This window comes from Camponotus vicinus, unplaced genomic scaffold, assembly GCF_025532165.1.
Source record: "Camponotus vicinus isolate PSW18456_S1 unplaced genomic scaffold, iyCamVici1.0 SCAF_4, whole genome shotgun sequence".
Classification (NCBI taxonomy): domain Eukaryota; kingdom Metazoa; phylum Arthropoda; class Insecta; order Hymenoptera; family Formicidae; genus Camponotus; species Camponotus vicinus.
Window position 1 is genome coordinate 777,269 of NW_028141976.1, and position 26,502 is coordinate 803,770.

The following is a 26,502-nucleotide window of genomic DNA, read 5'->3' on the forward strand; positions in this document are numbered from 1 at the left end:
CTTAAATATATATAAGTGTAAATATTTCCTCTTATTTCTTCAATAATAATTTTATTTTTTATTTTTAGAAAAATTTATTTTATGTACTTTTCTCACATAATCTTACACAATCTAATTTGATATTAATAAATAATAATTTTAAAGAAATTAAAAATGATGACAAATATTCTTTCTATTTATCATAAATTATATTGCGAGGGAAAACTTCTTTAATATATAGGAAGAAATATAAAATATGCAAATTGTGACTGACCGTAAAGTTCAGTCATGTATGTCATATATGTCATATATGTCATATTTTCCATGTGAGAGAATTATTCCTATATAAAAATTATTATTAATAAGATTTTTTATGTTGTATAAATAACACTGGATTAATAAATAGGAGAAAAACAATCAATGGAATTAAACATGTATTTCATTTCATTCGTACTGTCGAATCAAACTGTTTAATCATTTCCTCGATGCTTCGTCTTTTATAATTGTATATCGTTATATCATAAAAGATTATGTCATAGAGTTAATTGCATTTAGTTGTCATCATGTGTCTAGTGCAATTTTCTTAATTCCATGATATACTGCTCGTTTTTTAAATTAGGGAAAGTTTTATTTTATATATATATTTGTATATATTATGTGTACAATAAATATAATTATACAATATGTATACGAAAAGAAATTATTTCATTTAACATTTAATCAAGAACACAAAGAAAAATTATTTCGTAATATTTAACGATTAGAAATTGAATATTAATGGAAAACTTTATATAGAAAGGACAGAGAAATAAACGTGAATCGTAAAGAATTAACATAATGCATTTTTTTTCGTTTAAACATTGCGCAGCAATGCCACTTTTATAACAATTGCATCATCCGTTACATTGTGTGTGTGTGTGTGTGTGTGTGTATGTATATGTGGATAATGAAATAAACACATTAATAATAATATAATTACTAAAAGAGATTGAGAAGTATGTATATTAGGAGGAAACATACAATTCGCGCAAATAATAACGAGCCATCATCGCTAATGATTATCTCGTAACTTATGCAAAGGCTATATCTGTTCCGAGGATAAAAATGTAAATTGCACCGTGGATGAAAAGCAGATTCTACGCGAATGAGAGAAAACATGTTGTGATATAAACGTTTTCCCTGTTTCTCTGCAAATTTTTCTCTCTGCTTCTACAATTTTTTTTTACTGCTATCGTAATTCTTACTGCGACAAAAACGCCTCATTTGCATATGTACACACCTGGATTACTCGTTGTAGAAAAGTGTATAAAAATCTGCGTCTAACCGATCGAGTTACGTTGTTTTTGTTAAAAAATATACGTCGTTTAGAAACGAATAAGAAATCTATCGTTTATCCAAATGTGTAATCGTTTAATAAAAATGGTCGGATTTTTATACATCTCCCGCGAATCTCTATTCTGCGTGCGAATCAGTTGAAAATTAATTATATCATAGGCTTTCCGCGTGTTATTGATACATTTCTAAATGTTTATGCATACAAGATTCATTTGTGATACCGTTCGCGAAATTTAATTCAATCAATTACTAAGTAACGATAAAATTGACAAGTAAGAATAAGAATCAAAACAATTGGAGCGCAAATTTTTTTCTTATTAATATATTCTAAAATATTTAATAAAATATTTACTAAAGTATTTATTTATATTTTAACGAAATTAAATAGTTTAGGATACATTAATAACAAAGTTTTTTCTCTTGCGCTCCAATTATCGCGCCTTATCTTATATTTGTCACTTAGTAATTGTTACTTTGAACCTATCATTTACTTTTTTATTTTTTAATCGAATCAATCGTCCGAACACAAGTGTGATATTTCGCATATATTTCACTACAAACATTTCAGAGAATCGAGCGCGTTAAAAATTTCGAATAGGACTTCTCCTTTTGTTTTATTACAGCGAATGTAACTTCCCGCGACAAACAAAACGGAGAAAAGAGAGACACCCTTCTATTAAAAGTTTTTCGTTAATGATTTCTTTCTGTCTGGCCATCCCCAGAGAATTAGACCTTCCTTCAGTCTATTTATTTATCTCTCTTCTTGTTATTATTTTTCTCAATTTAAATAATCTTAATTGTAGAGAAAGGTTTCTCGAGCTTGTTTACTCCGACTTTTAAAAGAAGATTGTTTTCTTTTGACCGTATTTTGATATCTATGTAGACCTCTCACGCTTCAGGTCTCCTCTTAAGATGTATGAGACCTGTTGCGCTAATCACTAAGTACTCCAGTTCCAGAGCGCCTCCGGCGTGTATGTATTCTTTAATATGTACATGTAGTCGTGCTGAGAAATCAGCGTCATGCCGCGAATGTACAGTTGATTGAACTGAGATGAGGGAGAAATCGCGTATCGATAACTTTGGAATCACGTTTGCTCACGAACACAATCTCTAAATAGTATCTCTAAATAGTATATCCCCGATTCTCTTTTTCTCTTTTTCCTTCCTTTTTCCTATGTTATAAACTAACGTCGACACTGACCGTCGCCGATTATGCAATATTACTAACGTCTGTGACTATTTTTATCGTGCGTCGCGAGCGTCGTGTATCGTCGGGTTCTCGATAAGGAAAGATTCTCAGAGGAAGATTCATTGGGTCTTCCTCTTGGTCACGCCGTTCGTGTAACCGTTCGCGTGTCCGTTCGCGATTGCTGCACCGTTGCTGAGCGTTGCATCAGCACTTAGCTGCATATTCATCAACTTCTCCTTGGCTTTTAGCCTCTCCAACCGCTTTTCCGCATACACCTGTTTACCCTGCAAACAAACATTGATGATATTTGCGTCAGTCGTAGAGTCCGGAGTCCATCGAGGATTCAAAGACTGACCTTCGCGATGTAAGCTTTGGCGTAGAAGTTCCCAAAGAGGACGATGAAGGAGAGCATGTAGATCACAAGTGCGTACTGCATCCAGAGCGGGAAGTCGCATCCCGACCGAATGCCATTAATGCCCAGAATCAGAGCGGTTGTAAACTGAATGAGCTGGAGGATCGTCAAGTACTTCTTCCACCAGAGATACTTGCTCACCGAGGGACCTAACGCGGCGAGCCCGTAGTACGAGTACATCAGCACGTGGATGAAACTGTTCACCATCGCTGGCAGGAAAGCTGTAGACATGCGTAAATGACAAGAGGAACATGATCGAGTCTCTTTTATTGCGAGTGAATAAAGCGACTTTTTTATTCCAATATGATATAATTAAATCTTAGAAAAATATTCTAAAAAGACAGATAAGTTTATTCTAATCAATCTAATAATAAAACATCTGTTGGGTTGCTTTTAGCAAGTTTGGCAAGTCACCGTAAGAAATCACCCAACTATTATAATAAATTAATATTAATGGGGAGATAAACCAAGCACTTACTAGATCCGCTCGGCACCCATTTGATACCGATCCACCACAACGAGAACATGGTGGAGTGATGATAAACGTGGAGGAAGCTCAACTGATTGTCCTTCTTCCGCAAGATGAAGAAGAAAGTGTCGCAAAATTCCAAAAGTTTGCTAAAGTAGTACCACCAAACTGCGTGAGCAATCTGTAACGTAAAAAGCATCAGTATTCTTGAATAGCTTCTTCTTGCAACTTCATACATGGCTTAAAAACTTTTCTATTAACTTATAATTTATTTCAATGAAAAAAAGAAAGTACAAAAAAATTTTACTTTTAATAAAAAATTTTTTTAAATCAATTTGAGATGTAAAGATGTAGAAAAGAAAGTTTCTCTCCAAAATTTCTTACCTGAAGTTCATCGGGGCGCGTAATGTGCCTTATTGGCTGACACACGTAACTGTATCGTAATCTCGTGGATGCTACGAACAACTGCAAAGAGATATCGATGAAGCGCACTTTCCGTCTAGTGAAAGTGGATACGTGAAAATAAATGAAATGATATTTTCTCGTTGCCCGAGACAGGAAATAGTATACTCACTTGAATGGCAATATAAGCATTAAGCAAGGCCATGGCAAGGTTGTAGGGCACCAGTGCCCATGTTAATTTGAAAGCTTTCCGCTTCTTCATGACCTTCGGACCCGCCCAAACAATGAGGAGATATAATAACGTGTATAGTAACGTTGGTTTCGGCGAATCAACCAGTAACCATCCTCTCGTCCTCTCGTCTAAGAAGCAAGTTATAACATTTTACGATATTTTTTGTATTTATTTAAAATATATAATTTATTTTTTAAATATTTATTTACAATATAACAATATTTATTAAGAAAATTTTTCTGTTATATATTTATGTGATATAATTTTCTATAAAATAAAATAATTTTTAATTTTTTTCATAAATTTATATTAACATCTCTTGCGTAGATTTCTCATAATTAGAATACTTACTATTTACATAATTAAATATTAATACACGCACAAATATGTTAATAATATTTAAATTAATTTGTTTTATTTGTAAATATTTATCAAAGATTGTAAATATTTATTAAATACACCTACGCGCGATGTTACAGGAGAGAAACAATAAAGAAACAAATATTACAATTGAAATACCATAAAAAAATTACCTGCGAGGGACAGCGTCCAGAGGTAGTAGTCGTATGCATCGCTGATGAGTTGTGTCGTCGAATTAATGAGGCTCGCCATCGCCTGCAACAACACGAAGAATTCATCATTCTCAAATCCGTAAACGCCTTGCGAATGAACTTGCATTTACGGCTTACATACGGGACAACCGATGCGTCAAGTCACATTCTCGGCTTTAATCATACACTGTCGAGAAGTGATAGGTTGCCCCGCAGGTTCACAGCGGCAAATAATGTTAATAGAATGGCCGCTTTCTATTGTCATATACCTCATCTTTCAGTACCACCTTGACCGAATACTTCGAGCTTAGGCGCAAGATATCGGAACAAGACCACTATTTGCCCATCGACGAAACCGCGTAGTCAAGTACTTTGTCGCCGACAACGATTTTTACTGACGTAGCAAATTCAGCGACATCGCGAAACAAGCGCTCATGAAATATGCGTGACTCATAAAAAGAAATCGACATTTTACATATGAATGTAATAATTTTAATTCGTTTATTTTAACGCCATTTTCCGTAGGAAAAAGTGATATATATAACATACGATCAAATTTAAAAATATGTCTATACATGTTTTCTTTCTCTTATTTTTCTATAATTTTTTGTTTGTAATTACAGGAAAACTGAAAGGAAGGAAAATTGAAAAATAAAAAGAATAATTTTTGCATAATTTTTTTTTTAGAGAAAGTGATATTTGAAGAAATGAATAAAAATTGCTCATACATAGATTTAATATTGCTCATATGATTACATATAAGCAATTTTTCAGATTTCTACAGAATTCATTTATTTCATTAAAAGAAGATAATGCAAGAATTATTTTTTAATCATTCTTCCTATTTCTTTTGTATATATAATTTATACAAGAAAAAGAAAATATGTGTAAATATATTTTTTATATTTATTTGTTTTTATATAGACTCTTTATATAAATTTTTGGAGATATATAAATTTTTTATAGATTTTTTACGTTTTAAAACAATTAAAACTGCGACAACATTGGAACCCATGTGACCAGGAATAGTAAAAAAAAATTGTGCGACAAGAATTAAGGCACGTAACAATGACATATCCATATTGTATAAAGTGTTGATCGATTCAAAGGAACTTGCGATACGTATGCATTTATTAGTATATAATTAATCTCTTTAATAGCAATTTCCTCGATGCACATTATTCGGTCATTCACTTGGCCGTTCGCATCGTAGAACATAACTTTCACGCTCCGAAGAAAACTATTACCACTATCTCGCTATAAACATGTTCCGATGAACACTTCTCTCCTTTGAGCAACTTGTTGTTGAGCAAATCGATCATCTATCAACTAAAATATCTTCCGAGGAAAGTTACTTTCATTGAGGGAGTTTTGTATTGAATTTTTGGCACAAGAGTGAGTTATTGTGTTAACAAAGATTCATGTCGCGATTGATGCAGCGACAAGCAAAATCCTTTTGCGATCGCAAAGATGGATCTATCGCTTCAAAGAGGAATGAAATATTTCGGAAAAATGTATTACTCAAGATAGAATGAGAATCTATCGATAAAAAGTGGTCTCACCGATTGCGAGAAAAACCTCGCGAAATATGATGGAATTTTAGAATTTGAGATTTTATGGAACACACAAAAACAGATTGTTGTGACATACCGCATATTTACATCTCAGCAATTATGCACAATAATCATAATAACAATTTCATGCAATCAACAAACGCGTACTATTTAATATGTCACATCATATGATTATGATATGATATATTAAATCTTTATTTTCCTAATTTTATTTAATATTATGCATTAATGTTAATTTTAAGAAATTATATTTTCCTTAATATTTTCCTTGATTATACATATTCCTTTATATATCTTTTTTTTCAAAAATCAAACTAATTTCTATTCGCAAGAAGAAGAATTAATAATAATTAAAATCACATGTAAACTTTCAAAATCCTCGTGGATAATGATTGAAAAAAGATGTGAAAGTTTGTGAACCTGAATAAGAGGAAAAAAAGCACGTTTTTCTCAGAAAGTCAAATTTAAATCGTCTATAATTTTAAGTTTATCATGTTTGCTCACGAATTGATTCGGCGAATTTCAATGATTACATATACATTATAATGATTACAATATAAATGATTTTGTACATATCAGAAAGTTATTTTTCAAACAATGACGGATTAAAATCAGTGTTTAATTATCTCGGACGGAAGCAATTATTATTTATATAAAAGTGAACTCGCATCACACGCGATGAAAAAACGCGATTAATCATTTCATACGATCGGTTTAAAGTGTAAATTGATTAATGTCATTATTAAAATGTAATACCATTAATTATCATATGATATATGACAGCGAAAAAACGAACGTTTTCATTGCGATGCTGCTAAAGAGAAGCACAAATAAGAGAAATCTATGAAATTTTTAATTAAAATTCATCCTGCTTTTCATTAAGAATCGCATGCCGTGCGTAATGAAAGTAATCGTGCCGCGAATCATACAGACGATAATAAAGTACAATGAAAGTTATATTATAATACACAATTATATATAATTCACATATATGTATATATGATTTTCGATAAATTTGTAAAAACCTTGTAAGAGAAACTTTTTTCCTTAATCTCTTTTAGAGAAAGAGAGAGAGAAAGATTATAAATATTTCATCAAAACTCATTTAAAACTTCAGGTGCAAAAATTTTTGCATACATTTTAATGTATTTTTTATTCATATTGCAAAAACTATGTGTAATGAGTTTAAGCTTTTAGCTAAACTTAACCGTTTGAGTGCCAGCTACCCCCGTCCAGTACCCAAAAGTGCCAGCGCATCAATTTGTAAATTCACAGTAACTGCACGCTCGATTTTTATCGAATCGTGTGACTTAAATAGTACTTTTACTACTTATGTTCAAAGGAATGTCAGAGTAACACTAAATTTGGAAAGATAACAGGGTGTACACTCAAATCTTGAAGATAAGTTCCCTGAGAATTCCATGATTTTTCAGGTATTTTTGTTTAAAATTCCAGGTAAAATTAAAATAAGTTTATCGTACGTAAACTTTTAACATAAATTGAAAAAAAAAAAAAACATTTTAATATTTTAATAAAATTTGGACAACACAAAAATTTTATTATGTATGTATATATATATATATATATATATATATATGTACATATATAAATATATGTATACATATATGTATATATATGTATGTATATATATATATGTATATATATACATATATAAATCTATTTTTTTAATGCTTGAATCTGTTCTTCAAGAGCATTCGCCTCTTTTTGGGCATTCTCTAAAATTCTTATATACGCTTCTTTTCTAATTTTTTCTAAAGTGTTTTTTCTTTTTTTAAGCTTCTTGCTCTGCAATAGACGCTCGATATCGCTCGAGATATTCTACACAGAGCGAATTTACACTTACAATATAAAAAAAAAAATGATCAAAGAAGTAGTTTTTAAAAAATTCCCTGAGTCTTAATAAAATTCCATAAGAATTCCCCAATTTTCCAGGTTAAAACAAAAATCCCTGAGAATTCCAGGTCCTCTAGGTTTTTCCCGGTAGTATACACTCTGGATAATAATTATTGCTTATAAGTAAAAAACAGCGCTATCGCGCCGCTGAGCTCTTTTCAACTCGGAATTAGACGAGCGCTATCGCGCCACTTGGCATTTTTCGATCGAGTTTCTATAAAAGTCCGTGGCATTCAAACGGTTAATATTGCAATAGGTATGTGCGTTTATCATAAAAAAATTATAATAATTGACGTAATTACATTCTAATCATTCTGTTAAAACAAATAATTATTCGAAATTTTCAAGGACCAATATGTAGCTTTGCTGACAATGGCACAATTTCCAAGTGACGTATTGCGACATTATATTTCAAATTAAGTAGATCATTATCCACTGTTGAAGCATATTTTTTCATCACGGTACTGTTTTTCGATCTTCAGCTTCAGAGCTCGAATTTTACTACAAATTTCTGTTTTACCTCTTAGGAAAATCATCCTACCAATGTTATATTTCGCGATATATGGACACTTTTGTGATATGGGTTTAAAAATGAGAACCTTATTTCCATTACTTGCAATTTTATCATAAATATTTCATTAATATTTATAGTATTTCATTAATAATTAATATTTCAAACGTAAAAATTCTTGTTTAATTTTTATATATATTTTAATATAATTTAAAAAATATATATATATATATATATACAGGGTGTTCCCGGGTTAAATGGCCAAACTTAAAATATAAATTTGGGACCTCAAAACAAGCAAAAATTTCCTCTGGAAGTTTACTCGCAAACGCTTCGTTCAAGAGATATCGACTTGTTAAGTTACAGAATTATATTTTATTTATATTTTATATTATATTTTAAGTTTGGCCATTTAACCCGGGAACACCCTGTATATATATATATTTCTTTTTAATATATTTTTTTCAAATATTTGTACTAACGAAAAACGCCTTTAACAACCCAATGAAGAAGAGACTCTTGCCATATCGCAAAATTACCAAAGTTATTAAAGAATCACTTAGAATTTTTTCTAGAAAATTAAATAATTATTAATTAATTATTAATTATTATAATTATATTGAAATAATTTTTATATATATTTTAATATATATTATATATATATATATTTTTTTTAAATATATTTTGTAAAAATATGTAGGACATACGCTCTGTACTGACAAAAAATATCCTTAAAAATCCGGTAAAGAGACTCTTGCCATATCGCAAAATTGCCAATTTTATCAAAAAATTATTTAGGATTTACTTAGGATTTTTTCCTTAAAGATCAGATGAGACTATCTTACCTGATACACACGGGTCTTTAGTCAAGAATGTCTTAAAATCAAGTGATCGGGACCCTCTTCTTCTACAACGGGAGCGAAATGGCGTTCCAGAATATCGTTCCGGGAATATCGATGATTAACCGCACCCGCGACTTTTACGTTAGAATGACATGGCACGACGACCGTGCGCTTCAGAGGACGACACCGCGCGAGGTGCCCGCCGAAAAGTGCTTATCCTCCTCTCCTTTCAAAGCCGGGGGGAGCGTGGCACGTCGTGGTCGCTCGACAAAGTGGCAGCGCCGTTTACCAGCTTAGCCGGTCCACTTTATAACTTTGGTGCTATCCGCGTCACCGAAAGATTCCTGGTGGTGGATCGTCGGGCACGTCGGAGGTGGTATCGTGCCCGCGGATGTAGGACGTAAACGAGGCCAAAACCACGTGCGCGTGGTGGGAATCGATCGTGGGGATAGATCGACCGAGATCGGTCAAGGCGAGGATCCCCGCGATCGAGGTGTATCCCACCCTCTGACCGTCACCGTCTGGCGGCCCCTCTTCGCGCGAGATCGGACCCGCGAGCGGAGAACACTCGCCTCTGCGATTTCTACTTCCGCCCGCGAACTGATAAGCTTGTATGGTGCGATTGAAACGTACGTAAAATTAAACTAAGCTTCCTAGAGATGCTAATAGAAGGCGAGTAAGAGATAAGATGTCAGAATAGATTAAGCAGGAATTCCAATTTCCTGAAGCATTCGCTAATATTTTACTGGATACTTTATCTGATTTGATTTTAAATATATATTTATATGTATATCTATATAATAAAATTATATTATGTATATAAATAAGAGAGAAGAAGAGAAAAAAGTAAATTAATTATTAATTAAATATTATAAATTATTAAATAAGGAAAGCAACGAGTGTTTGATATACAAAATTAATGAGTAGTGATAAAAATTTAGATACATTATAATTTGCATATGTATCTATACTTTATCACTTTATTTATTTAAAATTTTTTATTCATACTTTATATTTTTAATAATATTTATTTAATTATATATATAATGTATAATATTTATGAAATATATATTGTAAGAAGTAATAATTAAATTATTTCGTGTATATATAAATATATATAATATATTTTTCTATAACAATATTTTAAAAAATCTTAATATCTTTTATTTCTATTTCGAATTGACTTGCATTCGAAATTTAAATTTAATTCTGCGAGATTGAAGTAAATATATTATTATAACATCATAAATATTATACAAATTATATAGAGAATTATTATGATAGTTTCGCAAATAATGAAATATTAAGTTTCAAGATATATAATATTTTATTAATGTACGAAAAAGAAAAAGAAAATACATAATTTCTAGACTCAAATATTCTAACTTTATTTATTGTTTTATTGTTCGTGATACCTTAATTTCATTTTATTGCAAACGAATCTTCGATTATCCTAATTTACGTTCATTTTTACTTAATACGTTAAACAGTTCAGTTTTGAGAGATACTTCAATGTAACGGTAATCCAGTTGAGGAGCAATTACTCGAGAAAAAGCTTTACTGTATTTATTCTATGTTCATCATTTAAAACTAGATCTCACCTTTAAAGAGTTTTATTTGAGTTTTAACGAAAAATACGATATAATATGTTCCAAACATATCGCGTTAAACGGTAAGAACACAATTCAATTAAAGTAACAAAAATTCATGACTTTACATTGATCAATCAATGCATTGTTTGTCATAAGCCTGCCGATTCAGCACAATCGAGTCGGCCTCAATATCTTCTTTGATAAGTAAGGTTTTGCCATCAAAAATTTATTATATATGCAATTAAAATATCGTCATATCGCACACAACCGATCGCTGAGATACGCGAAATCTGTCGATTTACATGACAGATAAAAGGGTGTGTTCAACGTCGGAAGAATTTCTCGAATGAATTCCTTGAATGAAAATGTGTCAGGATAATCTATCTCTTTCCGGGCCATCCCGCCATATATAGATACCACTTGCTACACGCTATGTAGCTGATGTAGCCTCGTTTTCCAAGCGAGAGTCGCGCAGCATCTCCGCTACGTAAGTCTTCTCATAGCGTTCTTGCGGTTCAGGATCCTCGTGTCAGAAAAGTGGGCCCTGGAGCATCGTCCGGGCAAGGACGAACAACCGCGACAAGTACAAAGATTCCCTTTCGTTAACTCTAGAATATTAATTTAGCAATTTTCTCAAACGATACGTAAAATCTCGATGTGCGTATGCTTAGAAAATATGCTCTAACATATGTGTATGTGGGAGGGGTCTGCTTATTACAAATTTATATTCTTAAAAATATGTTTTTTATACCAATTGATTCCTTTCATTATTTTACGCATAAAAGTATCGAAGTAAAATAATCGAAAAATGAATATTTACGTAAAACTATGTCAAATTAAAGTATAAAATACCTCGTGAACTATTTAATTTTGTGTTGATCATCCTTAAAGAAGGATTTAACGCTTCTAAGTTTAAGTCTGCAGTCAAAATTTGAAACTTGAAAATAGTGGATCCAATATTAAGGAAATCTCCGCTTTTAAATATAAGTAATACTTTATAATTATTAATTATTTTGATTGCGTGCCATATTGAATTAGCAGTCTTTAAAAAAATCCTTAAATATAAAGTTTTATCTAAATATAAGGAATTTTAAAAAATTCTTAATTAAATTTTAGTCGCTGTTTTGAATCTGCTGTTTTAAATTATCAAATTTTGAATGTAATTTGACACCAGACAACCTCCAAACATTAATGTATAATATAATTTTAGCATATTATTATCAGGGTATTATTATTTCAGGATATGTATTATACTGTTATCTTTCCGACATAAATTTAAAAAAATGCCAATTTTCGCTACTATTTCTGTGATTGATTTATTGTTAATATAAAACAATAATATTTATATTATTCATTTATGTATATATGTATATATGTATACATATGTGTTTTAGGAACATGAAGATGTACATACAAAGATGTTAAATAAAACAATTATAACATAAATTGTGGCATAAAAACCAAAAAATATTAGAGAAAAACGAGTGTCATAAATCAAAAACTATCACTAACTACAAAACACTATGTTACAAAAGGTAATGCGCGTTAATTTTATGCGCTTAATTGATCTCAATGTCATATCATGAATACGCATAAATAGAGAAACAATAGTAAGAAAAATCAAAAACGTAATATATTATACATAATTTTACATTCACTTTATATCATTTTATAATGTAAAATAAATGTAAAATAGATGTAATATATTTATATATAAAATACCTAAATCTCTATCACATAATCTAGGAATGCATAAAAATATAAAACATGTATATATATTTAATATAACGGAGAAAAATCTATCAAAGCGCTTTTTTCTATAAAATCTGTTGTTTATCGTTTTTTAATCTCTGTTAGTTTTTTGTATTTTATATAGACTATATTCTAAATAATATGCTATAAACGTAAAACTTTTCTCTTTTGGGACAAGAAGAATGATTTTTTTCTAATTTTTTTCCAAATTTGAGCAAACGTAACGCGTGAAGAAAAATGGCGATTTTGGAGAAAGCGATATGGAAGAGACAAAACTCAACGATAATTCAATGAGTCGAAACAGGTCAATGGACCGCTCGCTGAGTACGTGTAGCACGGTTCCGAAATCCAAATAACTTAGTTCACGAGAATCAAGGCGTGTTTATCCTCCTTTTTCCTTTCACCTAGTCACAATTTATATAATTTTGTACCTAAATGGACCAGCTTTACATCTATATACTAATTCGCAGGTTTCATGGACATTTCTTGTAAAAACTATGTCCAAAAAAATTAAAAAAAGGAGACCGACACAAAACATTTTCCGTTGCCAATTCGTGTCAGCCAGTTGAGCCAGTTGAGCCAGTTGAGCTTCCAAAGAAAGAAAAAAATAAAAAAGAGAGAAAAATTTATATGGAAAATAAAATTATCTATTAAGAATTTCTTATACATGTTGATTCCCGTTTTTCTCCTATTTTAAATCTCAATTTTCAATCTAACATCCATGTTGGTACTTTAAATCATGTCAACGTTTTTTTTATTATCTATTTAAGATTTTAGATTTAAGATTTTATTTTTAGATTTAAGATTTAAGATTTTATTATCTATTTAAGATTTTTTATTCTATTTTATTCTATCTTATTGATTTAAGATTATTTAAGATTTTTATTCTATTTTATTCTATTTTATCTATTTAAGATTATTTAGGATTTTATTATCTATTTAAAAATAGAAATTCAACTCCTTTATAAATAAATCGAAATTTTTTAGTATTTAAATAAAAAAAATAGGAACAAAATTTTTTAACTCGGGATGTATACGGAAGAACGGAAAACTAAATGAAGTTTGATATTCTATGCATAGTATTGACCTTGCTTTCTGTCCTATCTCATATCATACATTTAAAGTGGTTTAATTCTATTACGCGATTTCCTCTAAACGGCCATTACATTTTTCTCGTGGAATATAGAATAACTATTCGGTTATGTTATGCACAATGTTCCTCTAGTTTTGAATGTGAATTCTTTAAATAAAGTTGCTAGGTATTATAATATAAGTTATAAAAGAATATTATCACATCTTTTGCTGGTATTTAATATAAATCAACATTTCAATTGAGACAAGATAAAATTTCGTTCATATCTTCCGTCGTTCAGAAGAAGCTAGTGATATACAGAAAGGCTATAAATTCGCAAGTCACACTCTTCGATCATATTTTAACGTTTTGGATATACAACAATTATCCGTTACATTGATTTATATGCAAATATGTGTTTTAATAACAGTATTCAAAATCGAGAAATCGATGTCCGAATATCTCCGTAATGTGGGTGAAACCAGTAGCGACTCACGTGACTCCTGAACCGGTGAAAAAAAAAGCGCGAAACGAAACCAGTTGTATGTGTGAGATCTCTCGGCCTCTTAGTGGGCCGATGGGAGTCTGGACCGCCTTCAGCAGATGAGACACATTGGAAGCTGGGTTACTGGGTACCAATAATACGGTATCATCGTATCCAGTCAAACAGGTATCAAACTGCCCTTTTCATCAGGCTAAAGAATGCATTAAAAAAGAGAATGAGAGAATGAACCTAGAACCGGGTTATATCGAGGGAGAAAACAAATGCGATATATAGCATATAATCACTGTCAACAAGAATCTCTGTGATTGATTAATATAAAAATATTCTGGAGTCTTGATTAAAAATCTGCAGAAAAGAGAAAATTTTTAGTTGAACAAATGCAATTGATTTAGTAATATTTATAGATAACAAGCACATAATAAGTAACAATTGAGAAATTGGAAAAGATATATTATCCCTTAAACTTTAATTCATTTATATTATAATTTATTTTCTTAATTTCTGTTAATTTAGTAAGATATATTTTACAATATGCACAATAAAAAATGATATATATATATATATATATATATATATATATATATTTTTATTTATTATATATATATTACTTTCTAATTTTTATCTTTTAAATAATAAAAGGTATTTTATAAGAGACTAGTTCGATATTCAAAGCAAAAACGATACATACATTTTATAAATGTGGAATAGAAAAACACTGGATTAATTTTGATTTTGAAATATTTTACGTAAAATGTTGTCTTAAACATATTTAACACTTAAACACTAAATGCGCGATACAAAACAGAAAGTGTACATATATACGTTCGTGAAAGAAATCTGGCTAATTTACCCCCTGGAGCAAACTTTCATTCGAGTACATTGGCTTTCTGCCAATCGGACCGACCGGATCTTCGCGAAGTAAAACAAGTTTACAAAGGGCATGTAAGTTCTCACCATCTTTTAATGATGTAATTAAACAGCACGACAGGAAATCGTCTTTTACTTTTTCAGAAACATTATTATAATTTTGTACAGTCGCTGATTTATAAAATGAAGCTCCACGGATGAAAAGTGAACAAAGTAAAAACGAAAACGTATAGAATGACTCAAAAATTGTGAAACAATTTCAAGAAACGAATAATCTTCTGTAAAAAAAATTAAGAATGCGAACAAATTTTTTATACAGACATTTATATATATATATATATATATATATATATATATATTTATTTATTTATTTATTTATTTATTTATTTTCCAGATGTTTTATTTGAAAAATTTCAAAGATTAATAATATCTTTTTTACTTTTCTCATAAAAAAATCGCCTTCTCGATCACGTTTTGGACATTAACCGTATTTGATTATTGATATATCAATAACTGCAGAGTTGTGCATTATTTGAAATAAGTGCATAGATTTAAAACGGAAATACAAATGCTTGTTTTGTATTTTGCATTTAATTTTCAAAAACTATTTTACATTTATATTTAAATAGTTTTCATTACCTATTTTCTATTTGAAATGCATTTTTCTTGCAACCTAAAAAATTAATCGAGATATGGATAGTAGCTTTAAATATCAATAAATTATTTGTGTGTAATATTGCACTGTACTTGTCCATTGTAAAATAAGTCCTAGATTAAATGATTTTAATAATTTAATCATTATAGGAAATGGTAGGCTCAACACCAAGGTGGATGCACATGAATACTGGTTCGTACTTCAATATATAGAGCCAACCCATTGCCACCATTCGTATTGACAATGTACCATGCAGTGATGCCAGAATGCAGATGTGATTTCATTAAATAAATTAGAATAAATAAATATAAAATTATAAATATTTAAACAAATTTTTCAAGAAATGCTCATTCTTGAAAGTCTATTTTCTATTTCTTATTTTAAATGGATGTTTAAAAACTATTTTTAAATAGAAAGAGATTCTAAAATAACTAGCTGTTTTTTGCACTTTCTTATGAATCTAAATGAATTCGGACACCCATTTTGTATATCTCTGAATAATTGGTACCATTTTCTTTGTCTTATCGTTTTGAATCAATAAATTATGTTCAAAAATAATTTATCTGAATAAATAATAAGGTCACACTCTCTCCCAATGGCCAAAGTTAAGGCATTATTGAGGCACCTGATGATTCTCGCCATAACGGATTATGACGTCAGCAGGAGAAATCAGACGTCATTTTTCTTTACGATATAAAATGAGACAAATAAGCTTTGATCGCATGTCACAATCGTGTCTAATAAAATAAAATCATAAAACATCATAAAGTCTTTTTTTTCGTATAAAACTTCCTATTAGTTAGTATTAATATATGTATAAAATAAGCATTTTTAATTACATAATAAATCTCTGTGAGATCTAATTGTCCATAAAATAAAATACATTTTTGTTCAAAAAAACTTCTTTTCTAAATATTCAATTGAATTTAATATTAAATATTCAGCGAAATTGAAAATTAATGTAGAGAACACTAAGACAAGATATCGAACACAATTTATTGCGATACAGTCATTGCTTGCTCTTGGCAATTTGCTTCAATAAAACTCTTAACATTTCGAAAGTAGAAGAGTTCGTTTTTTTCTTACCCAAACCTCTCATAGATGTTTCGAAAGTGTCACACTTTGGCCATTAAACACCGGGTATGCCATTTTGATAACGAGACGTACCATATTTTAATATTATCGATAATTATATCATTTATTATGCCTCCTCTGTTTGCGAAAATTGACAAGCGTTAACATTATTACGGCAAATATTTTATCATAGAAATAGAAACTGACGTTATGACTATCGCTTACGTATAAGAAGGGATCCTAATTACACGTTTGAAAAGGTAACGGGAAACCTTTTATAAGAATCTTCAGTCATTTGACGGCAATGTATTCAATAGACAACGATCTATTTATTTACGAATAAAATATAAATTATTCTTTCACTTTGACTTAATTATACATTATTACCATATTTTTATTTAATATCGAAATAATATCACGTGTGATATAAAATTATCTTGAAATACATATTTTTCACATTTGCTTGACGAAGAAATGGCCGAGATATAAATCCTTTGAGGAAACTATGCAATGTGCATTTTTTCATTTTACATCAAAAAATCTACTTAGGATATTATAAGTTGAAATTCTTCACTTCACGAGCCGACATTTCTCCCAATCATTATACTAGACAAACAGATCACATCTTCATGAATAACAAGCAGAACATTTCTTTTAAGCTGAAACAAACGCCACATGTTGTACAACCTTGTTCATCGTTTTACACAGTTGATCGCGACGATAATGTTTATAAGCGCTCTCTACTTTGTAGTTAGCTGAATAAACGATTATAAAACGAGAGATTGGAATCAACGTCGGTCGCTTTTACCATTCCTAGCAATTACTGTGAGTAATGCAATACAATTTCAAAGCCTGTTATAATGATAAGTATCCACGAGATGATTAAAAATGCATCCATCATATTTGTCGTATGATAGACAAAAAAAATAAAAATTTCTGTACTCTTGGAAATGCACGATTGACACTAGCAATGTGTTTATATCTTACAACGCAATGTACAAGATTGTTTATCGAGCAATCGAATTTTTTTAAATAAATAGCACGAGTAAAATAAAAAATTAATCGAGATATAAAAATATATCGCATATAAAACTCATATAAATTAATCGAGATATAAAAAATATCACATATGAGAAAAATATATCACGTAAATAATATTAATTAATTAATTTAACGTATCTCTTTTTCTTATACGTGATATATTTTTATATGTGAAAGAAAAATTGAATAATAGGGAGAAAAATATTAAATAAAAGACATTTGAAGCATTGATATTGATTGATAACACTTTCACAGACAGCAATGCAATCAAGATGTTGTAATAAAAAATGTTACAATCGACCCATAAGAATAATTGACTCGATAATTCAATTGATTTGCTTATCGTTTACGTCATGCTTACGTTGGTTTTAACTTATATACATGTTAATGGACAAAATAAACTCGACAAATACGTCATAGAGATTTGAATGTCGCATGATTCTCAGGAAAATGATAACTGACACACTTCGGCTTTGGCACGGAAATATATGAAACGTTGCTTAAGAACAAATTTAAGAGGAATAATATTTGGCATCTCCTTCAATATTTGTCGGTCGTTGTAGATCTTCCGAGAAGTCATCGCACACGTTAAATGTCAATATACTTTATACGTGCAAGATTCAAATCCTTATTGTAATTCAAATCATGCAATTTCCTGTAGATAAAGAGAGTATAGTACTTGAATCCAGAATTGTAATAATAATATTATATATATATATATATATATATATATATATATATATATATATATATAATATTATTATTACAATTAAGCATATATTTTTATCAATATAATGTATTTATCTATCTTTATATATTTATTTGTGGTCATTCGTAAATATCGGGATCCCATATTTGTTTATTTTTATAAGATTCTAGATCGATTTCTTTTGAGTTTCGAACCACGTCATTAATTTCCCAATTCCTTCAAGTTTCTTTAAGTAAATAAATTAATCATTAGTACTAAAAATAAAAATTTATATATACAGTGTCCAGTAATGATCACATCATCTCTTGTATGCAGATAGAACGAGTTAAATCGAGTAAAAAAGTCCTCTACTGTTTTGCGATTTTTACAATGATTATTAATTAATTAAAAAGATCGACCAACCGTGACAGTGTATTATTACACGGTTACTAGGCGCAATACATAATTAAGTGCTTGATTATTAACCTTAGTACTTCGTCGCGCACTTAGCAACCGCATAACATTGAGCTGTCTTTTCGCTACACATTTATATTCATATGGATTCGATTCATTAAAATTAATTTCTTATTAGAGCTATTATAAAAATCGCAAAAATAAAATACTTTCTTATTAACTTGCTCTATCTGCACACGAGATGTAATGCGATAGAGTCGGACAATATTATGTATATATTATATTATATTATATTATAAATACATAATTAATAATTTTTATTATACGTAATCTTATTTTTCTACGTAAAGCAAAAATAAAAATTATTAATAACAATGATTAATTGTTCAATAACGCACTTTTTACTTTACTATACTGTTTAACTAATCATTTAGTTATTTAAAATTTTTTACTCGAAGACATTCATCTTATTATAATCATTTTTAAAGGTAACGCCGGTCGTTGATTACCAGCCTCATTAAGAAAATAGATGTCGGTCATAGGTAATTATCATGGCAGACAACTGTTAAGTATTCTTTGACGCTATTTATAAAATAGCGTTGTATGATTTAAGAAGACAGAAAAAATGATTAAAGTTAACCAACGTTGGTAAAACGGACTATAAATCTACCCAATATTTGTTCTTAAAAAGTGATCATAAACAGCTGTATAGTACATCACAACTCAAGCAATGTGTGACTCAAAGACACCGTAAAAGTGTCTAATAGACAAAGCAATCTCGTAGGCACCGTTCAAGCTTTTGTGTCGTTCAAAAGGAACTGGAAATAATAGATAAAACGTATATCTCACTTAACAAAAATATACCCTTATTCGACATTTTACTATTTTTAGACTTGATTTAAAAATTACGAGAGACGAATGAATATATAAAAATTACATAACGAATAAATTATATAACGAATTTTTAAACCCACGATTATTCTTTGTGATTATTTTTTCGATTTATTCGAGCTCAAAGCTCGAGGAAACCTTTCGATGTAAAAATAATTATCCCAATTTTCAAATTTGGATAATTATGCGTGCGTGCGAATCTAATATTGTCATCCACGATATAATTAATTCGATCACGGCTTAATGAGTAAAACTAAGTTAAAATAAATAAATCGGACGAAAAAGAGCCAACGCAGATAATACAGAGAGATAACACCGAGATAACACAGGCGCATATTACTAGAATAAAATTTTAACTTATTTAATATGTTGATGAGTGAAACTGCTTTCAAACAGTGTTCTTACGGTAACCAGTTAACGCCTGCTTGAAACGAAGGGAAAAGTTGTTAGCTAGAGAGTGGTTGCATTTCCTTTCTCCTGCATGAAATGGCGAGGACTGTATCTATCGTAATTATTGGCTCTAAGACAAGAGTCTAAAGTAATCTCTTTGAAACCTAATTTTCTTCCTTAAGTATATAATAGATTAATGTCTCAACACTTTCTAGCTTCGACATTCATAGAATGTATATTAATACGAACACATGTCCAAATCGTTTTAAGATGATATAATGTCTATTTAAATTTTAGTAATTCCATACAAAGTCTTCATATATAAATTTTTTCCGATTTTAAAAATATTAATGATACACGTTTGTTAAATTGGAAAAAATGTGCAATTTCTACGACCTTGACAGCGTGTGAAAAGTGAAATAAGAAATATAAAATTTAATCTTGGATACTCTCTCACATTACAAAACATGTATCGTTTAAGATCGAAGAAAGGCAATATTGACTGAAGAAAATTTCTATTTAAATAATATTCTTTATATAAATTATAAATTTATATTATATATTATGTTAATATATATTTATATATATATAATTTTTTACACATATAAAGATGTATGCACAATTGTATATATAATTAAAATAATATAAAATCATATATTTCCCATATATAATTCCCTACAAAAGAATTTTAATTATAATTAATTACTATATTTGTGTAAATATGTATATAAGTATATTTGTATAATTTTTATTATATAAATATAAAATTATATATATAAAATTTATACATATATTTGTATATAAATTTTCTTTAATTTTAAAAATTACACACGTTTTTCAAATTAAAAAAGTGCAGTGTTTTCTAAAACATTGAAAGCACAAAAAGTGAGGACGAAAAATTGAAGTATACGAAAGAAGTGAAATATATACGAGTTATAATATTACATAAAGAATTATATATGTATATATATATAAATTTTTCTTAGAAAAATTTTGAAAATATTAATAACATGTTTATATTTTGAAAATAATATATAATTTTTAGGATATTGATAATATATAAAATTTAAGATATTGATAATATATAAAAAATTAAATACCATATATATGCACGAAAAGAAAATGTTATATATGGATAGTTTTATATCGCAAAGCATGTATCATTCGAAATTGAAGAGAGGCAATATGATCTAATGATCGATGATTTCACCGCTAGTTTCATATACACGTATATTTCCGACTTAAAACCGACTTATTTGTAGTTATTAAGTTTCGCTTTCTATGTAAACCGCAGGTACCGTAATGCACGCGATATCCACGAGATCCACCTCACTCTCTTCAACCCTCTAGTTTGAGAAATGGCTGCAATTATTCAAATCGCACATAGTAGTGCAACAGTCGCGTAGACGGTCACAAAAAGAAACAAAATTAAACCGATACAATTTCTACGGATAGGGTGAAAGTGATTGGTTTTTATTGGAATTTCTCTAATTGGATATTCTTTTTGTATTTCCACCAATGGGGAATGTTAATGATGAAAACAACTTCTCAGAGAGAAGTTCGTATAGCTTATGTTACGACCGTTTAAATGTTCTCACCGTTGTTAGGAGAAGTTACAAATATAATTGATACATATTACCTTGCTTCGCAAAAACGCCATTGTAATTTAATATCCATTAATTTTTGGACACAAATCCTTTATTTTCAGGAATTAAAAAACGGCAATAAATTAATTGTAAAAGTAAATAAAAAATGTAAATAAATAATATAGTAATATAATAAATATAAATATAAGTAAATATAAATAAATATAAATATAAATAAAATAATATAATAAATATAATAATATAATAATAATAAATAATTAGTAATAATAATGAAATTTAATATACCGAAAATATTAATTATTTTAAATGAAGTAAAATATTTAATACATTTTGTATTACTTGTGTACATGTTCCATTATAGTTTTATATCATTTTAGTTGCATAAAAGTATTATCGTACAGCGGAATTCATTAGAGAGAGAATTTCCAGTTCTACCTGTAAATTTAAAAATTATGCGTGTTATTTAATAATTATTCACTCGTTTTGTGCCCAAAATTTTAATATATCCTTCTTTTTAAGTCCCATAGCTATAACATTAGCATGACATCAACAACTAACTAATCGCTTCGCAAAGAAAGAGTCTCAAGTTTAAAGAAGAAAATTGCATTTCAAGTTTCAATTCAGCGATATAACGTAAGACGGCAAACCGGTTGGAGGCGCACTTTCTTCTTCTCACTCTAACGTTGGCCATGATCACCTCACTTTCGAGGTCAATGTCTAGGCGATGCGTACGCCCGTGATATGACTAGCTCTTTTTGCATCGGCGCAACTTTCCTTGATCAAAGTACAAATGTCAATCGTACAACTGATATTTCAATGCGCGTAAGTTTTCCTATTTCTCATCTTAACAGATATTTACTCGGATATAACGCGTTTATTGAAAAATGTTGGTTTCATTAAATTTTCCAATAATTTGCTAATTTTTTGGGATTTAAGGTAGAATTAAAAATTGTTTACAGAGAAGCAAGAATATTAAGTATATGATTCAATTAATCTCTTATTTTTTTCAATTATATAAAATATAATTTTTCATATAGTATTCCACTTTTTATCTTGCTGATGTCTTACAAATTGCATACTCTATTCAATTTAAAAATTTATTTTAAAAAATTTAAAAAAATTTATATGTATATGATTTATAAATATATATAAATCTATATAGTATTTTAATTTTCATATTGTATTTTACTGTTGATGTCCTAGATATCACGTGTTGTTTTTGAAATTATAGAAAATTTATATATATGATATTAATTATATATAAATTTATATCTAATTTTATATATAATTTTATATAAATTTATATATAATTTCATATATTATTTTATATTTATAATATAAATATATTTAATTATTTATTATAAAATATGATATGAAGCGATATCAAATATTCTAATTGTTATTTATTTTTCGATAACTTTTATTACAATAAAAAAGCGATATTTATACGAGACAATAAACAAAAATATAATTACGGATTTAATATAAGTAGATATCGAGAGAGTATAATGGAGCGGTAAAATCTACGATCGTAAAAGCATAATATTAAGCATAAGCTCATAATATAAGATCGAGATTTTTCATTGCAGCATTCTTCTCTTGCGATCGCAATGATTTCTCCGCCGCAACGTATCTGGTGGATCTAGCAAAGAAAAAAGCAGCGAAAGTAACATTTAACTCGGAGATAGGGTCGATACGGAAAATGTCACAGACTTTACAGTGATATTATAGACTTTACAGTGGTGTAATATTTGCACCAAGCGATTTTGAAGAATTCCTTCGATGAAAGTGCACATATTCGATATGACAGTCGGCTTTCTTCAAATTGTAAAAAAAAAATTCTACATTTTAAAGCACTATTTGATATCTCTTGACTTTATAATATATTATATTATATAATAAGTAACTAAATTTATTTACATTATAAAATTTATAAATATTATATTAAAAATATTATATATCAATATTATATATTAATATTAAACTTAATATATAAAATCATATATAATCATATATAAAATTTAGATATATATATTTTTCTTTAATTTCAAAGATAGTTTTGCATAAGTTTTCAAATTTAAAAAAGTGCAATTTGTAGGATATCGACAAGATACGAAAAATGAAAAACTATATAAATAAATAACTTTATTTTATGTAATAAATAATTTTTTATACTTATAATTTTTTATACTTATAAAATCACACTTATGTATCTCTTTTTTTCGCGTTAACTTTGTTAGTCGAATCGCGGTCATGATGCATGGGTGGACATAAGTCGCTTTAATCTAGCTGAATTGCCTGAGTTATTGTGATGCTTTCTACTGTCACATGTCATATGACTAAGTACGCGTTTGACCGCGTTTGAACATTTCGTGTCGTCTCATTAAATGTCGTCAAGTGACGACGGCAGTTCGGACTCTGCGCGCTCTCAAACAGGATATTAAATAAGAAAATTGTTTATGCGAATTACCAAAAGTTCGCGACCTCAATCGTGCACGATTCATAATTTCCTGTTCAAAATTGTCGATCATTCCCGCGAAATATGCGCGTTACGAACGATTACTAGTTGAGTATCGATCGTTATATATTTATTGTATTTTATTCGCATAGTTTACATTTTAAATATAATATATACATGATGACGCGAATAAAATTCTATTTTATAAATATTCTGGAAATGCATCGTCGAATCGGGCAAATCTACAGCTTACACTCGTGAGTCGATGACCGAGATATTAAAAGTAAGACGCATGAACAAATGACGAAAGGGGCTACAAGTTGGTCGATAGAGCGTAAACTACAGACGACGAGCCATTCGCGGACAAGTGACAAGTGACAGGTGTGTACGTGCAACCTTTATATGCAATTACGGTTGAATAACCGCGTGAAAATTTTCATGTCAAAATTCAATTAACATTCAAATTGAACACGAATTTAATTAACATACGAGATGCGATGTGAGTCTGTATAATGTAACGAAAGAATCATGCGTTTTCGTTAATTTCGTGTAAGCTCTCTCCAGAATTACGAATGAATAATAATTTGCCTTGAATGAATATCAGTGACAGTTTTTCGAAAGGGTTAAAATATAAATCTGAATCCCCCGTAATTTGCGTCAATCATCCTTGCACAATTAAATATTTTATCAGAACTCTGTGCAAAGATATAAATCAATACTTTTTCTCTAAATTTTTTATAACACAATTTATACGTATTAGACACAACCTTTTTTTTGATACGCTATTAAAAATAAAAGATATGCTATATTATATATATTTTATTGCTTAAAATAATCAGAAAATCAAATTCTTCAGATGACGTTTAATAGATAATTGACGTTTTCAGAGAAAAAAATTTTTAAACAATTTTAACCTCTAATAAATTTTGTGCTAACATAACGTTCGAATTTTTCATCGTTACTATTTTATTCAATCTAAGAAATATCGCTCTTTAATGTGACTAATTTTACACGAAATCTTTGTAACATAATGTCTACTGGTTGGGTCTACTCCCTAGGGGAGCATAAAAAATATGGAATTCTAGAGATTTCTTTTGTATTTGAAAAAGTCGAAAAAATTTGCACAGAATTGTATTAGAAACTCAAGGAAACTTTAAGAAAGTTCTCTCTTTGATCATTTTTCTCTTTTTATATTTTTCCTTTGTAGGAAACAAGCACTAGAAAACAGTTTAAAAAATATAATAAAAAATCTTATTTTAGAAAATTGCATGAGAAGATTTCAAAAATATTCTTTTTACCTAGAATGTTGAATAAAAATACCTAAAAAAATTAGGGAATTTTCAGGAAATATTTTACAAAATATATGACTAGACATTCTATGCAATCGTACGATAATCAACATATCTCTCGTATGAAATTAATAAACTCTCGACAAATATTACACGGATAAGAAACCGGTCTCGCGAATCTCTTACCCAAGTATCGTTGCTCTCCACTGATTTCTCCGACGAGTGATCCATGATAATCCGAAGGTCGATCACGCGCGACCCTCCGTTTCAAAGCGATAATTCTTGACGAGGATGCAATCGCCGCAATTGCAACGTACGAGAATCTCCTAATAATTCGCGATTCTCTCATTCGAAAATTTCCATAACTACGGAACACAAGCTCGCCGTCGGTCTTGAACGATCCCAGGTGTAGCCGACGTTGCTCAACGTTCACAGTCATCCATCGTTAACCATCACTCGCGGATCTCGACCGACAATGACCCTCGATAAACTTGCGGAATCGAGAGTAACACGACACACGTGTATCGTTTTGTAACAATTAGCTTTCACACTCGCGACATCGCGCTTCTCGTCGAAAAAAACAGGATGGAGCGATGCTCTACTCCTGGCTTTTCCTCCGATCACCGAGGGTGCAGGCGCCGGCTCGCCGCCATCATAGAAATCAATACAACCCTTAAGGGGAGCTTACACTCTGTGTGTTTGTGTATATATATAATAGGGGATTTCAGGACAATTTGTCGCATTGGATGGAGAATCGGTTGGATACTCGAAAAAGATTCATATCCTGTGCAATATTG

General features: G+C 29.6%; 1 protein-coding gene across 1 annotated transcript; it reads right to left on the bottom strand.

Moving 5' to 3' along the window:
• Positions 1–205: 205 nt before the first annotated feature.
• On the bottom strand, positions 206–26,502 carry LOC145970203 (very long chain fatty acid elongase 4). The gene is given in 8 exon segments (XM_083096750.1): positions 206–2,787; positions 2,859–3,136; positions 3,394–3,565; positions 3,769–3,849; positions 3,959–4,146; positions 4,552–4,633; positions 25,892–25,937; positions 25,939–26,502. Coding segments are annotated over 8 exon segments (1,218 nt in total). The 5' UTR covers positions 26,145–26,502; the 3' UTR covers positions 206–2,622.